The 14725-nt window shown below is 40.4% G+C and overlaps 1 protein-coding gene across 10 annotated transcripts in view; it reads left to right on the top strand.

Annotated features, from left to right (window-relative positions):
* Positions 1-14725, top strand: part of PLCB1 (phospholipase C beta 1) — a 3004223-nt gene that overhangs the window by 1302695 nt on the left and 1686803 nt on the right. For all 10 annotated transcript variants that reach the window (XM_069608284.1, XM_069608285.1, XM_069608286.1 and 7 more), the window contains exon 4: positions 6358-6498. In XM_069608284.1, coding sequence (XP_069464385.1) covers positions 6358-6498 — 141 coding nt within the window. The remainder of the gene's footprint in view (positions 1-6357; positions 6499-14725) is intronic.

Genomic DNA, 14725 nt, shown 5'->3' on the forward strand with positions numbered 1-14725 from the left:
AGGCTTTTAAATCGATTATGAGAGGCAGTGATATCTATATATTCTGGGAAAATGTATTAAGTCAGAATGAGGAAATTGGATGACCTATCGAGCAGATATCAGGGAATGGAACTGCAGGTATGTAGATCTCTAGCTGAGAACTTGAGTTTGGGATGAGAGATAGAGCATATGAAATAGTGTCAGAAGAGTAGAACATATGAACAGGGATGTAGAAACCAGAAAGGGTGCTTGATGAACAAGCTATAAACACATCATAATGGTGGACGATTGATGTAATTAAAGATGAAGGGAAAGACAGACTGGGGAATTCAAAGGCAAACAAAGTGTCAATATTTTTGAAATATTATACCAAATGATGTTCAACTAAAAATCAAGATAGTGGATTCACAGAGCACGTATATTTGAGTTATGCACAACTAGCAATGCTTCTGAGCATGGGGGAACACATTCTAATCATGTAATTTCAATCTAAAGTCCTATCACATGTGTTTACCCCACTGCTGATATCAGCACCCTGAGAGAGGCTAGCCACAGTCTAATAAAAAAATCCAGGCATTATTAAATTCAGAATGTATAAAATGTGTAAATGGGATACTGCATATGAAGAAGTCGTGTCTTTATAAAACCAGGGGAAAAGTAGGAGAGAATGTAAAGCCTGTAGATCAGTACCAAGCACAGAATAAAAGATTATAGTAATGCAATTGCTGGTTGTTCAGCTCCAATTATACATAGGTTAGTAGAGCCTGGCAAGAACAGAGTTATTCCAGGAATGCTCTGGCTTGATAACATGGTAAAGGCTGCTGGTCATGTATCATGCAGGCACATACCACTGGATATCGGTTTTTTGCATGCTGAGTAAGGACATTATTATGGAAATTATAGCATAAATACATTTCCCTAACAGATTAATTTAGTGTGCAATGAAGACATATGTTGATCCACCACCCACACCTAGAATTAATCATTCATGCTAGGACGCATAGCAACAAGTAGGTAGGTAGGTATGCCTGATCTCCCCTATCGTAATTTGCTCTTGATATATAGCTATTAGCATTTAGAGTAAAGGTGGAAAGGAGGGGCAGGAGAAGCATTTGAGGATTCAGAAATATCTAAGAAGAAATTATATATTGATAATGTTGCATTATTTTTTCAAGCTGACAGTAGACATATAACAATGTGGTTGGGGGGGTGATACCACAATATTCAAATATGGGTTCAAATGAGGTTTAAAGAAAATATTATTGGTTAACTTCAAACCATTGATGTTAATGATGGTGGTGGCTTCAGAATTAAAGACTCCTGTTATCCAGCCGTCTTGACCATATCCATTTGATAGCCACTGCTAACCCTGCACCCTACTTGTAACCCCTAAGCGTGTCCCTTTTGTAGAGCTAGGTTAGTGCTATATATTTATCTAATAAATATATAGATACACAAGTGAAAGGGTGTACGGGACTAAGAATTATTAATTATATGAGCCAACTATAAAATATAAATGATGCTACAACATCAGCTAATATTTAAAACAACTAAAATAGATGGCAGAACTTTCCAATATCAAACATTTCTCTAACAACGTTGATACAAAATGTTAGTACTGCCACACATGTTGATTCCCTTTCAAAAGATCACAGCAAGACTGTGCCTACGATTTTATGGCAAACAAAACCATAGGGGTAACTCATTTGTTTTGGAGTTAAGGGGCCTAGAATTTGCAGGATGAAATGATGCTGAGGAATCCAAAAGTCGGGTTATGGATTACCGTGACTATTTTTGGGCTGCAGCTTTCCTGAGGTCACAAAAATTACTGAATCCTAGTATAATCGTCATATAAAATGTTCCAATCTTTAGGCAAATGGTAGAGAAAATCCCCATTGAGTGCTATTTTATTAAATATGATCCAGTCATTGTAGAGTGGGAATTTAGACTGAGATGGTTTATAATTTGATGATTAGTTGGAATCAAATTTGTCTGTTTATGGATATACCAGAAATAATTTGGTTAACAGTTTTTTGGAGAAGATTGGAAAGACCAGATGTTTGCAATGATAGTTATTCCAATATCTGGGAAGAGTAGTTGGGTCAGCTTTATGAAGCTGATAAGATCAAATCAGTGTTTGAATTATCTGTTCATAATGTTTTAATAGCTGTGTAGCTTTGCCAGCATTAATAATATTGCTGATGGGGTGGGTATTTCCAGACATTGGTCCCATGCCTGCTGGGTTTAGAGACCCAAACTACTCCTCACTGATGTGGCCCAACGAGGCTGAAACATGTTTGGGCATGCTTATGCTGGACTGCCCCTTTGGGGTGAGACCAAGCCTGATTTTCATTGGTTGTACCCCTTTTGTAATGAAAGATGGTCTGGAGGGTTGCCCAGAGCAATGCCAGAGGTTAAGATTAATTCAAAACCTTCCAGCCTGCAACTCTTTTCTTTTGCTGATGTATTAACTAAACCTCCAATCTATGTATATAATATATATTATAGGAAAACATACCCATTTATGTTCTTGATTGTGTGTAGAAAAACTACTGTGTTCCCTAAGCACGGAATACATTTGATGAGGAAGAGGAATTATATATTTGTGAACACTTTTTAGTGTAGGTACTTTTTATATTTGGGAATACATTTTGGTCTAGATCTTCGGGATACACCTGACGTTAAGATTCAGAAACTAGATGCGGGTGCTTCTTTTCATATAATGTTTGACAGTAAAAAAAATGTTGACTCCGTTTCATCTCAAGAAGATTGCAAAGTTTACGACTGATTTATGTAGCCAGTGCCACGCATGTTCACATTTTATTGCTAACTTGGTATACATGTTTTGAGAGTGCCCAAAAATTGAAAAAAAGATTGTCTAATTAATTAGATGGTGAAACTGGCTAGAAGAAGCAGTACACATGATATTTTTGTGGGTTTGCTCGAACATCAGTGGCCTGGTGGTCATAGGTTGAATCAAATTCACAGTTTTTGAAAGAGTCTTGACTTTGGTAAAGATATCATGGATTACAGAAAAATTGGAAAACGGAAGCTTGGGGCACATCGAAAAATGATTGAAAACAATGAGCAATGAGTTTAAGTTTCGAATAATGTAGCACAATAGAACAAGACATGAATGTAAATGGGGAATGCTCTGGCAGTAAAAAGAAACTGTATGAGATGAATTTCATTTATATAATTATCTGTGGTTTGCGGCATGGGAACTGGGCATGTACACCGTCATTCTTACCCAGAGACTCGGCTTCCTGTCTTAGCTACTCCTCCTCTCAATTGGGCCCTCTATCTAAGAGTTCTAGATTTTGCAGCCATTTCACCCAAACATTCAAATCTTGATCCTGTTCCGAATGAGTATATGTGGTTCAAGGTTACAAATATGTTTATGTTAGGTTAAGTGTTCTGAAAAACGAAATGAGCTCCAAAGCCAGTGTGCACGTAATGAATCAAGCATACACGCTTTTTAGCAGACAGATTTGTCAATTATAAAGATGTGTTGGGGTTCATACTTTCAAAAAATGGTCTTTGGTTTTATGCAAAGCAGCTTGGAACCCTCATAGGTGCCTTTTTTCTGATTCCCTTTCTCATTGGGTTATTTTAAAGGCGTACAATCAGAGTGTTCAAGACTGTCCATCTTATAATGAAACTGTTATGCCAAAACATTATGTATATGGTTATTCCAGCTTTTGATAGCGTGCTTTGCTCACCATGACAAGTACAACATATTTGTTATGTCTACAATCAATACTGGAAATTATAATTTCATTTAAACAGTGTGACATTATTAAACGAGTCAGTATTGTTTTAATAGCTTATTTTTCCACCAATTCAAACAATTGTATCTCTCAATATGTAATTTATTCTTGGATTAAACCAAGACAATCTTTCTTCTGTGTGGATCAGTGCAATGTGTAATGCTTGATAGTGCTACTGAATGCACCCATGTGTTACAGTGTGCACACACAATAAGAATTAACAAGCAATAGAAAATAGAAAAGAGCTGTGTACACAATGCAATCCGGCACTCTAGTCCATGTCATGGTTTCCAAGCACTCACACGGAGCCTGTCAGCATCCCTCTTACATTCAAGCTTAGGTACAGTGCACCAGAGGTGTTGCTAGGGGGGGGCTAAGGGGGCTATAGCCCCTGGTCTTTTGGTTGTAGCCCCGGATAGAATCTCAGAGCCTACAACCAAAAGGCTAGCTAGCCCCTAGTCCTGACAGTTGCAACATTAGCATAACCCCGGGTCTGTTCCAGACCTAGCAACACCCCTGCAGTGCACCCACAGAGTGATTCTGATTTCCCTGCAGGATCCATAGGGTCACACATTGTGTCTCCATACACCCGACTGCTCCTCACCTTTTGGGATGCCTCTGTCACTGTTGGTCCAATTCTTCTATAAACCTTAAAAAAGCACCCATCTTCAAGATATCTATGTTTCTTCTCAGGTTACAGCTCTGTTGGCAATTCCTAGAGTGGATCTAGCAAATTTATACCTAAGAGTGTGACTCTTGCACTCAGCGAGAGATACAGAGACTGCAGGGAGAGAGAAACAGAGAAGGAAAATGAATAAAATAGTTCAGAGAGTGAGAGAAACAGAGGAAGAGGGAGAAGGATAGAGGTAGACGCGCATATTGATACTCCAGGTATAGCCGTGCAATGAATTTGAGTCTCAAGAAGACGGGTGAAGGAAATAGGTGAACAGTATCTGCTAAGAGACTGAGAATGAGGGAGACATAAAGGAATGGTGTAATAGACCATGAACCGAATTAGAAAAGAAGAACAAGTGATAGCAATGGAAAGGAGGAAGGGAATAAAGTAATCACTGTAATTCTAAAACAATAGCAAGAAAAGAGGAACAGCAATGGGAGAAGATGCATTATCGTTAAAAAGGGAAAGAAAGCTGAAGATAGCAAAACGATGGGAAAAAAAAAACATTTGACAAAAGAGAATGGGAAACAGCAACAAAAAAAATACGAACAAAGCCCTTGACTGATAAATATAAAAAGTTCTATACAAAATAAAGTGAGAGAGATTATTGTCGAAAAAGAAAAAGGACAAATTGACAAAATGAGTTTGGTGATGGAGGAGGGGTACAGTTCATGTACAATATTGAATATAATATCCTCAACTCGCCTCGTGCATATCTACATGTTCACGAAAATAGTCACAGAACTAATTTGTGGCCTGAAACATCCTTTCACTTCCAATTTAGGGTACTTTAATCTTTATAATATCTGGGTAGGTCTTCTAATTGCCTCTGGACACTTTTATGACACAACAATAAATTAACGTAAAGTTTTTTCCTAAGAATATTTTCAAAGTAAAATATATATATTTATTTACATTTCTAGAAAAACTGGACCCCTTTCAGCATCACACATTCTCTGCAAGGTTTTATCCCAGATCCATGGACCACTTGCTGAATAATCTTAGGCTTTCTGCTGGTACATAGAACACTACTGCCTATGCCATTAGAATGATCACTGTTATTGGCCTGGCCATGTACAGAACTGTATCATTCATTTACGCTTCGTTTTGGAACTGAAATAGAATATACACTGGGAGTACGAGCACATGAAGCTATAGGGCCTCATTACGACCCTGGCGGTTCGGGGTTAACGGCGCCGTAAAAGGTGCCGGCGCCGTTTACCCCGTACCGCCTCATTATGAGGTCCCCTTGCGGGACCCAGGAAGTAACGCCTGGTCAAACCAGGTGTGCTTACCAGGTCCCGCGACGGGAAATGTGAGCAAACAACGGGCAAACTCGTAATGGCCCGTTGTTTGCTCCCTCTCCCATTCATATTTTAGCCCTATGGGGGCTGAAATGGGAATGGGGAAGGACCGGGTCCGGGTCCTTGGAGGGAGGAATTACCGGGCCTTCCGAACTCGGAATGGCCTGGAAATTCCTCATTCTGTGGACCCGGACCCGGACGCGATTTCGGCGGCAGCCATGCCGCCAATAGCAGCATGGCTACTGCCGAGGTCGTAATGAGGGCCATAATGTTTAAAAACCCACTAGGGAGCGTTATGCATACATTTAATCAATAATGTGTTGAAAGGCAGTTCAAACCCTGTTGACAAAATTAATATTTGAGAAACTGTGTTCAGTAGCCACTGAATTTGACTAATCAGAAGATGTAGGTGATTCCTGAGGCATTCGAGACAAAGTTACCTTCTAAGTACATATCCAGAAACGATCCATACCTCAGATTGTATAGTGTTCTTGCATACAAAATGGTGGATTTCAGGTTGATGATATTGGGGTTAAGCGCAGCTATTGTGAAAGAAAGATGCACAAACCAGTACAACAAAATACAAAAATATGCATCTCACCATTTACTTCTGGTCTATTTTTTACAGGATCCAAAGGTCCGGGAACAGTTGGAAGTGGGAAACTTTAGCGGACGGCTGGAGAGTCGAATGGTTACCGTTGTCTACGGTCCTGACATGGTTAACATTTCATACCTGAACCTCCTAGCATTTCAGGAAGAAATTGCAAAGGTAATGATCACCTGAACTCGTGATATCTTCATGTTCTGGAATTGTCACTTCGCTCAAACGTTGTAATGTATTTTTGATTCAAACAGTATTTATTGCAGAGGTTAGTCCCTGGTATAGCTCATTCAGGATTCTAAACAGAACGCAGGCAAAGGATGTTTGTAAATGTGATTTGTCCTTCACAGTCCTCAAAATAAATGATTTTGAATGGGATCATGCTTACATTATTTACGAAAAAGAGGCTAGGCATGTTGTTATCATGTATAAATGTATTCAATAAAACCAAGAAAAGACTAGGCATGCTATTATGATGCATGTGTGCACGCATGCACGTTCACAGTGGCAACAGCACAAATGCACCATGGTACTCTAATTATGCTGTAGGTGAGCTCCACAAACAATGCAATGTACAAATATTGCTCTGTCATCAGTTGAATAATTCATCACTCCTTTCAACTGCTTGATTGTTCGAGATAAAATGTGTGTTTTCAGTGCCTTTCAACTACCCGCAGGGCAGGCCACGTGATGGGAAGCCCTGCGCCTTGACTTGAATCTGCATTCGGATTGCTCATGCTAGAGGCTCTTGGTTGAATTACAGATATCATTGACCTACATTCTGTAAAACATAATCCATATTTATATCCGAATTCTGCTGAAAATATAAACGAAATTCACATCAAATGAAATCAGCTATATGTTAGAAGCAGGTAGTCAGATGTCAGCTCCTGCAGTCAATGTTTTGGCAATTTGTTTAGGGTGAATCTTGCTTAAAACAGCCATAGAGAGCTGTACATGGATATGATATGATATGGCATTTATAATGTGCCTATACACAAATGTTTCAAGGCGTGACAAGGCAAGGGAGGGGAAACAGAGGGAAGATAGTGACAGCGATCTTACTAGGCCAGGTGAAAGTGAGATCGCGCAAGTGCAGGGGAGGGAGGAGTGGAAAAGTGCGAGGGGAAAGGGCAGTGCAGTACATGGTACAACAGTAATCTAAATAAAAAAACAATATATAGAAGTACGGCCAGCTGGTGGCAAGTGCAAGGGTACGTGCTGGTAGGGGACTGTAGGGATAAAGAAAACAGTCCCTGAGTGAAAGGGTTGCCAGGGGGTGCAGTGCAGGGGTGCAACTGGCAGGGAGGGGACCTGGACCCGGGTTTAGAGGGTAGCCAGGTGATCAATGCAGTTTCGGCTTCAGCCAGGAGTTCAGTAGGGTAGGGATTACAGCCATATATAAACTGGTTACAGAAGGAAACAGTCCTTCCAACATAGCATATATGAACAACCTGCAATCTGGCATAACAGGGACTAGTTAACATTTAAAGTTTGTATGGAACACGTTTTAGTGTCTAGAGGAGGTGTGGAGTGGCTTTAAAGAGGGTTGTCATAAGATGGAATAAAATGTGAAGAAATAGCTCCTTCAAGAGGGGTGTTGCTTTATTTTCCAAAATGTTTGTCAGCCTGAGTGTCAGTCTGAGTTCGACGTTCATGGGGTTCCACAGTCTTGGGCTGTAGATTTAGGATGCTTGTTTTCTGGTTCTTTCATTTTGTGATTCTGCTCTTCAAGTCTGGCCAGATCCTGAGTTCTGGTGATGCATTGCTAGCTAAAGATGGTGACTTTATTTTCCAGGAGCATGCATGGTGAGAACATTAGATATGATACAGCTGAATTTGAAGGGGATGCATGCAAGTAGGGGGTAGTGAGTGAAGTTTGATGAAGGTGTGCACTATATGCATTATGTGCAGGTAGGTTTGATTAGGTGGCATTGGTGCAGCGGTTTCTTCTGATAGATTCTACATTGGTGATTGGTAGGGTATTAACCTAGCTGTTTCCTCTGTACTGGTGCGATAAACCCAGGGCCTGCATAATAGATTTGAAGCTCGTGTCTGATGGGGAGGTGTCACATTTATGGAGGATTAATAGCTAGAACCATGCTGTCTGAGATATCTTCTCTATTTGTGTTTTGCATGAGGTGGCTGTCTACATGGAATCTAAGAGAGGTCGCAAAGGGTGGCAGCTGCCCTTGAGGCTCATGGCAGCCGTCCATGTCTGGATGTTGGTGTGTTCATTGTTGTTGATAAGGGGGCAGGAATACAGCCTTTTTAGGGTCTATTTGGAGAGAGGCACTCCAGGGGTGGACCAGGTCAAAGCAGGTATTAGATTGCTGGATGGATGATATTTCTTGTTAAAGATGTGTGCAATCTGCACACTGGTGGATGTGTATGTTGTGGCTGACAAGGAGATTCTCCAAGTGCTCCATGTAGAGTTGGACGGTTATGGGTGGGAGGATCGATCGATGTGGGATTCCACACATGGTGCAGAGAGGTGTAATATGGAGATATCCATTTGGGCAAACCTCTATGTGCCCGGTGAACCAGCACAGGACAGACCTTCCATACACTTGTGCAGTATCACTTTTGTGCCTTGAAACACTCGTGCAAAGTTGTGTTATAATTGCCATATCATATCATATCATATCAGTATGTTGATGAGAAACTTAATGGTTGATTTTGTCAAATGTTGCAGAAAGGTCAATGAGTACCAGAAGGCAGGGTTGTCCATTGTTAAGGATGCAAAGTACATTGCCGATAACCCTAGAGAGTGGTGGTCTCTATGCTGGGTATGAAACTCGATTGGAATCTGTAGGCATCAATGTGTGCTTGATTGAAGATAGGTTTCTACAACCCATTCAAGGACCTTGCCACTGAATGGAAAGTGTGTTAGTTGTTGAAGTTATCGGCCCTTAGCATTAGTTTCCTGAGCACGGAGAGAGGGACTTTCTTCAGTTTTTTTCGGGTGATGGGAATCTGCCCTGAGTGAAGGATATGTTGATGCTTAGGAGGATGATATGGGGGGCTTCTGCATAGAGTGTCTTGGAAATGGAGACTAGTAAGATGTCATTTTATTTTTCTTCAAGTGATGTTAGGGTTTTTGACAGGTCTTGCATGGAGAATGTTTGAAAGGTACTCAATGTTTTCATTTTGTGTGTGGAGCATTGTCTTCATTGGCATACGTGTCAATGATTGGGTGGATCATGCTGAGCTTCTTAACAGAGATGATTTTAAGGGTGATACATCTCTTAATGGAGCATGGCATAGGAGGGTCAGAATGGGGCTGGAAATATATTTGAATTACTTTCAGGAGCCTTGCTTTCGTTATTGTCTTGGGCTATTGTATTCTGGCAGTCGGAGGATTTTTCTGTGGAATGTTTTTGACTTCTTTTAGTTTGTTGATGTCAAATAGGGTTTTGAATTTTCACTAGGATTTCCGTTGCTTCAAGATGACTTCTTTTGCTTATGATGCTTTTGTGTCTTTACGAGGGGTGATATGGGTCAAATAGACTGTTGTTCTTCTAGAGCAGGTATGTTGTTGTTTGCTTCCCCTTAAAAGCACTCTATCCCTATGCTCAATCATGTCCTTTGCTTACATTTGTTGTGGTCAAAAGGTTATATGTTCAGTTGTTTAACCTTCTGTGCTAAGTGGTGTGGTCAGTTTAGCAGTTTCAAGTGAAATTAAGGCACCAAATTTATTGTGGAAAATCAATTAGTACCCATCGAGGCACAAAAACATTGTTACAATCAATATGATTGGTCCTTGGCGGGTCATTACCCGGCCACGTAAGACTTACCTCTGCGAGGGACACAGTGCAAAGTGCTTGCTGGTCCTATCCATTCTCCGTCTGGCCATCATGGAAAGGGAGAAGGGACTACAAGTTTTCCCTTTGTCCTTATCCATGGTGGCCATTTTCTTTTTTAATTTGTTTTCTATTTTATTAATGGCCTCAATAAACAGAGAAGAGGGACTACGTGTAGTCCCTTCTCTCGATCCATGGCAGCCATTTAAAAAAAATAAAATCTCATGTTGAGAAACGGTCGCAAAGCTGTGTCTCAATTCATGTAAAATAGCTCTTAGTACCCCAGTACAATGTGCTGGGGTACTATTAGCAATAGAACCCTCAGAGGGGGGTATTATAGGTTGGGTAATGCCCCCGGGGCTACATTAAAGCTCTCGCTAATTTAATGACCCCCCTCCTCGGGTTCTGTTGCTTCATTAATTCTTCCTGATATTCAATCACAGTTATATTCAAAACAATGATGGTGCCTGAAATAGTGTGGTTAGATTACCCCACTGCTCAGCCAAGCATTGTGCGTGTGTAGGTCTGCTACATGTGAGCCCATTGTGACATGTTGTTCCTCATTCTATGTGTGCCCGCCCTCTCAGGTGCTATTTTTAACCATGACTAAATGATTATGCCATGTATGGACCTCTACATCCCATACATTCCATAAATTTGCAAGCTAGTGCTAATGAGAAACAAGTGCGTAATCACTGCCATGGGGATGTTAGTGGCTTCACATCATACTCATTCAACCATAAGAGCATGTCTAGCTCCAATCAATATGTTTTCATTCAGTGTGTCTGGAGATGGATATATTGAGTATTACGGATTCCTTGAATCTTACATCCAATCGCCCATCAGCTGAGCAGTAGAGATCACTCAAAATGGTCCTAGCATATATTGGGATACACCCTTACTTGTCTTCCACATACTGCTTGTCACAATAAGATGAATTCCTATTTACCAAGATGCTTGTGTTGTTCCCACCAGGCAACATTATATACATTTCCTTATTCTGTAAAAAACATGCAATCTGTGGCCTCAAAGTCCGGATACCAAACTAGCCAAATATTAGAAAATGATATCTTTCACTAAACATTGTTGTACCAAACACAATTATAAATATTTATGAATATTAACTGGGTGATGCTAATTCTGTGAATTTTTATATTGCACTGCACTCATGAATAACACAGATGTTTTAGAATGAACCTATGTCATTATTCATGAAATAGTCCTGAAAACACCTACTCAATCCCAAACAAGAATGCCAGTCCTTCATTCCAGACAAAAATATATTTTACATTAAAGATGCAATTTACTATGAAATGTAATTATGAAATGTGTTTTCATTTTGTTTTATAGCATACTTGCTGATTAAACTAAATTGCCCAGACTGCAAGGTTCAAAGAGTTCAAAGTCTGAGATTATGTGACATTTTGTTTTATTTTACACGTTTGGCTGATTTAGCCTTTTGTGACAGCATGATAAAATAATAAAATGCACACAATGTGTACTGAAATACAAGATGAAAACAATCAAAACAATACAGTATAATATAATGTAGGATACAACCTACAAACAGTAAAAGTGTCACAATAGACAGATTAAAATCTTGTCAATCACATCCACCATCCTAGAAAAGAGCTCCTTTACAAAGGAAACATTAAAAAGGGCCCGGGGGAGAGATAGAGGCAACGTGGTGTGCATAGTCTCCTCTCTCAAAGCCCATAAAACAACATAAACACCCAACATCAATGATTTTTGTCACCAGGTACCATTAAAAAACCTGCTGTTGATTTGGTGATATCTCTATCAACATCCCCCAGAAGAAAGGATGTTGCTACATTCTGAATGAATATAAGGCCTTCCATCAATACAAAGGGTGTGATACATCTTGACCTTAAATAATCATAAGCAAGGCATAAGATGAAGAAATATTGCAATCTCTACATATTATTTGTCAAGGAAAGTATGTGCAATGTGATAGAAGCAAAGAAGTGTCTGACATGGGGTTGGTCAAATTTGACAAGTAGAGTTCATGGCGATCACCTGTTACAAAACTATCTGCCAATCATGAATGGTCCAAGTGCGCAAACTCATCCTCTTCAGACCTTCTATGCACAGTGTGGTGAGATCTTTCAACAACTCATTTGTATATGTATAAGCAAATGCTTCATCAAAAAGTTTGTGCAATGCCATTTTCACCAGCTCTCTGGACTGGAATGCCACTCTTTTTAAAGTACAAATGGCTGGAGAATTCATCACCCTCATTTGTTGTCTGCGAAAGCCCACATCGGCATAAAAGGGAGCATTCAGAAAGCTTTTAGATAGATACGGAAACTTTTTTCCAGAATTGGCACTCACATATGGCAACTGTGGTAATATCATCTAGGCACCACATCTCAGCACCATAGGCAACTGAACCACTCGACCATCTCAACTTTGGGACCAAAGGTGTCTGAGTGTTTGTGTATAAACTGTTGATAGTATTCCCTGCCACTGCCACTTTCAAGATGCAAGCTCTATCTGGGCATTCATTTGATGTAATGGCTACAAGTAGATAGGTGAAACAGTCCCCTACCTCAGTATGTTTGCCCTACATCTTAAAGCAGAGTTTTTGTTTCCAGCTTTGCTGCTAATTACCAACCATAACCTTTGATTTGGATTTGTTCAGGATTATGTGATTAATATTTCAATAGTATGCTACTGGCTGAAGTTTAGTTCTAAGGGCAATAGGAATCCAAGCAAGGAGAAATGTGTTTTGTGCATATCGGAGCATCAAGACAGGCATTTTGTTAACAACATGCCATTTATACACAGAGAGCCCTGCTTTACTCCTCTGATTGTTGGCAATTTTCTATTAAGTTTTCCACGGCTACCAAACCTAATCTGTGTAGAGGTATTTCAATATAATGGCCTGATAATGTAGAGCAGTGATCTGATTATTCCCATCATTGCTAATTTGGCCCACAGTCTATCTCTAATTGCCAGGTCAAAAGCTGATGACAAATTTAGGAATGCTATATAAACAGCACATTCTTCACTAAATAATATTTGGGTCGACAGGTTCTAAAGTACAAAGACCGGTGGAAAGCCTGTTCGAAGACAACCCTGTACACAGTCCAAGATGGTATTTGCCCCTATCCAGCTATTAAATTCAGATAGGATTATGTGGTAAAATATCTTACAGTCGACGTCTATCAGACTAAATGGTCTGTAAGAAGATACCTCATGTGTTGGTCTTTTCATGCAAAGGGGAATTATGATAGCTGTTTAAACGGGTTTGGCCAAAAAGACTGAGTTGAAAAGACCTACCCAACCAAAAGACCTAAAGGAGGTACTGCCAAAGACCTACCCAACCAAAAGACCTAAAGAAGGTACTGCCAAATGTTTGACCTTCTAAAAGGTAGACTTTTGGTTGGGTAGGTCTTTTCATTTCGGTCTAGGGGTGCGGGGGGTGTCCCCCGTGACCCCTGCTCCCTATACTGTGAGCAGCAACCGCCGCTCACTATACTATATAGTATAGTGAGCTGAGGTTGCCGGGGACACCGCGCAGCTAACCCAAAAAAAAAGAAAAAAAAAGGAAAGGATAATTGCGGCGCCGGCTCCTGATCACGGAAGTGAAAGGGAACAGGCATCGCAGGGACAGAGCGAGACGGAATGCAAGGTAAGTAGGGGGGTGGGGAGTAGGAGGTTCCGGTGGGTGTGGGTAGGGGTGTGGGGAGGGGTTTTGGGTAAGTCGCTAATGTTCAGGGGAGAAAAGACCAAAGATAATTTCAAAAAAATAATCTTCGGTCTTTTCTCCCACCCTTTTGATTGTTGTTTTTTTGCATAACGGTTTGCAATGTGTAGATTTATGACAAGAGAATTTGTGGGGTACATTTGCCCACCCAGCAGCATTCTCCTCCATCACCAATTTGCACTTCATCATTTACCACCAAAATGGCTGTGCTGGCGCTGTTGCCTTAAAAACAGCGTTTTGCAGTCACCAAAATAATGGCTGTGCTGTCTTTGCAAAGCACATATGGGGCAAGATGGAACCGAGAACACACCAAGAAAGGCTGCCAGTGTGTTTCCTGATGTGCACCAAAGAAGAGAGTTGAAAATCAGCGCTGCTTGGCTGCTAGCTCCAAAATTTCCCATGGAAAAGGAAATATTTTGCAGTAAAATGATGAAGCCTGATGCTCTTTTTCATCTGTTCAACAAAACACAGTCCTGATCCAGTGAGACCCAGCTATGCCCAGCCATATTCAGGTTGTGCTCCAGCAAAAGAAAGCATTTTTCACTGAATGACAGGCTGTGTCGGCAAAACTCTGTGAAATCACAAACAACTTTATTCCCAGCCATACGGAAAAACGCGGTACTTTTGCTACACAATATCCCAGATAAACTCTTGAAAAGAAACCCTACATCTCTGTGCATATGTCAGTTTCAAGGGATCTTTATTTGGACAGATGTCTGTGTATTAGACACATGACTGGGGCTTAGGAAAGATTCAGAAAATGAGTGCAAGAAGGCCACATTTGAAAGTGACAGCCCAGCAGAATTCCCCATGTGTAAAAAATGGGTGCTTTTGCAAACAAGAACAATGCCTGTTTTAAAAG

The sequence above is a fragment of the Ambystoma mexicanum genome, chromosome 4q (assembly GCF_040938575.1).
Source record: "Ambystoma mexicanum isolate Mex_15411 chromosome 4q, UKY_AmexF1_1, whole genome shotgun sequence".
Taxonomy (NCBI): Eukaryota; Metazoa; Chordata; class Amphibia; order Caudata; family Ambystomatidae; genus Ambystoma; species Ambystoma mexicanum.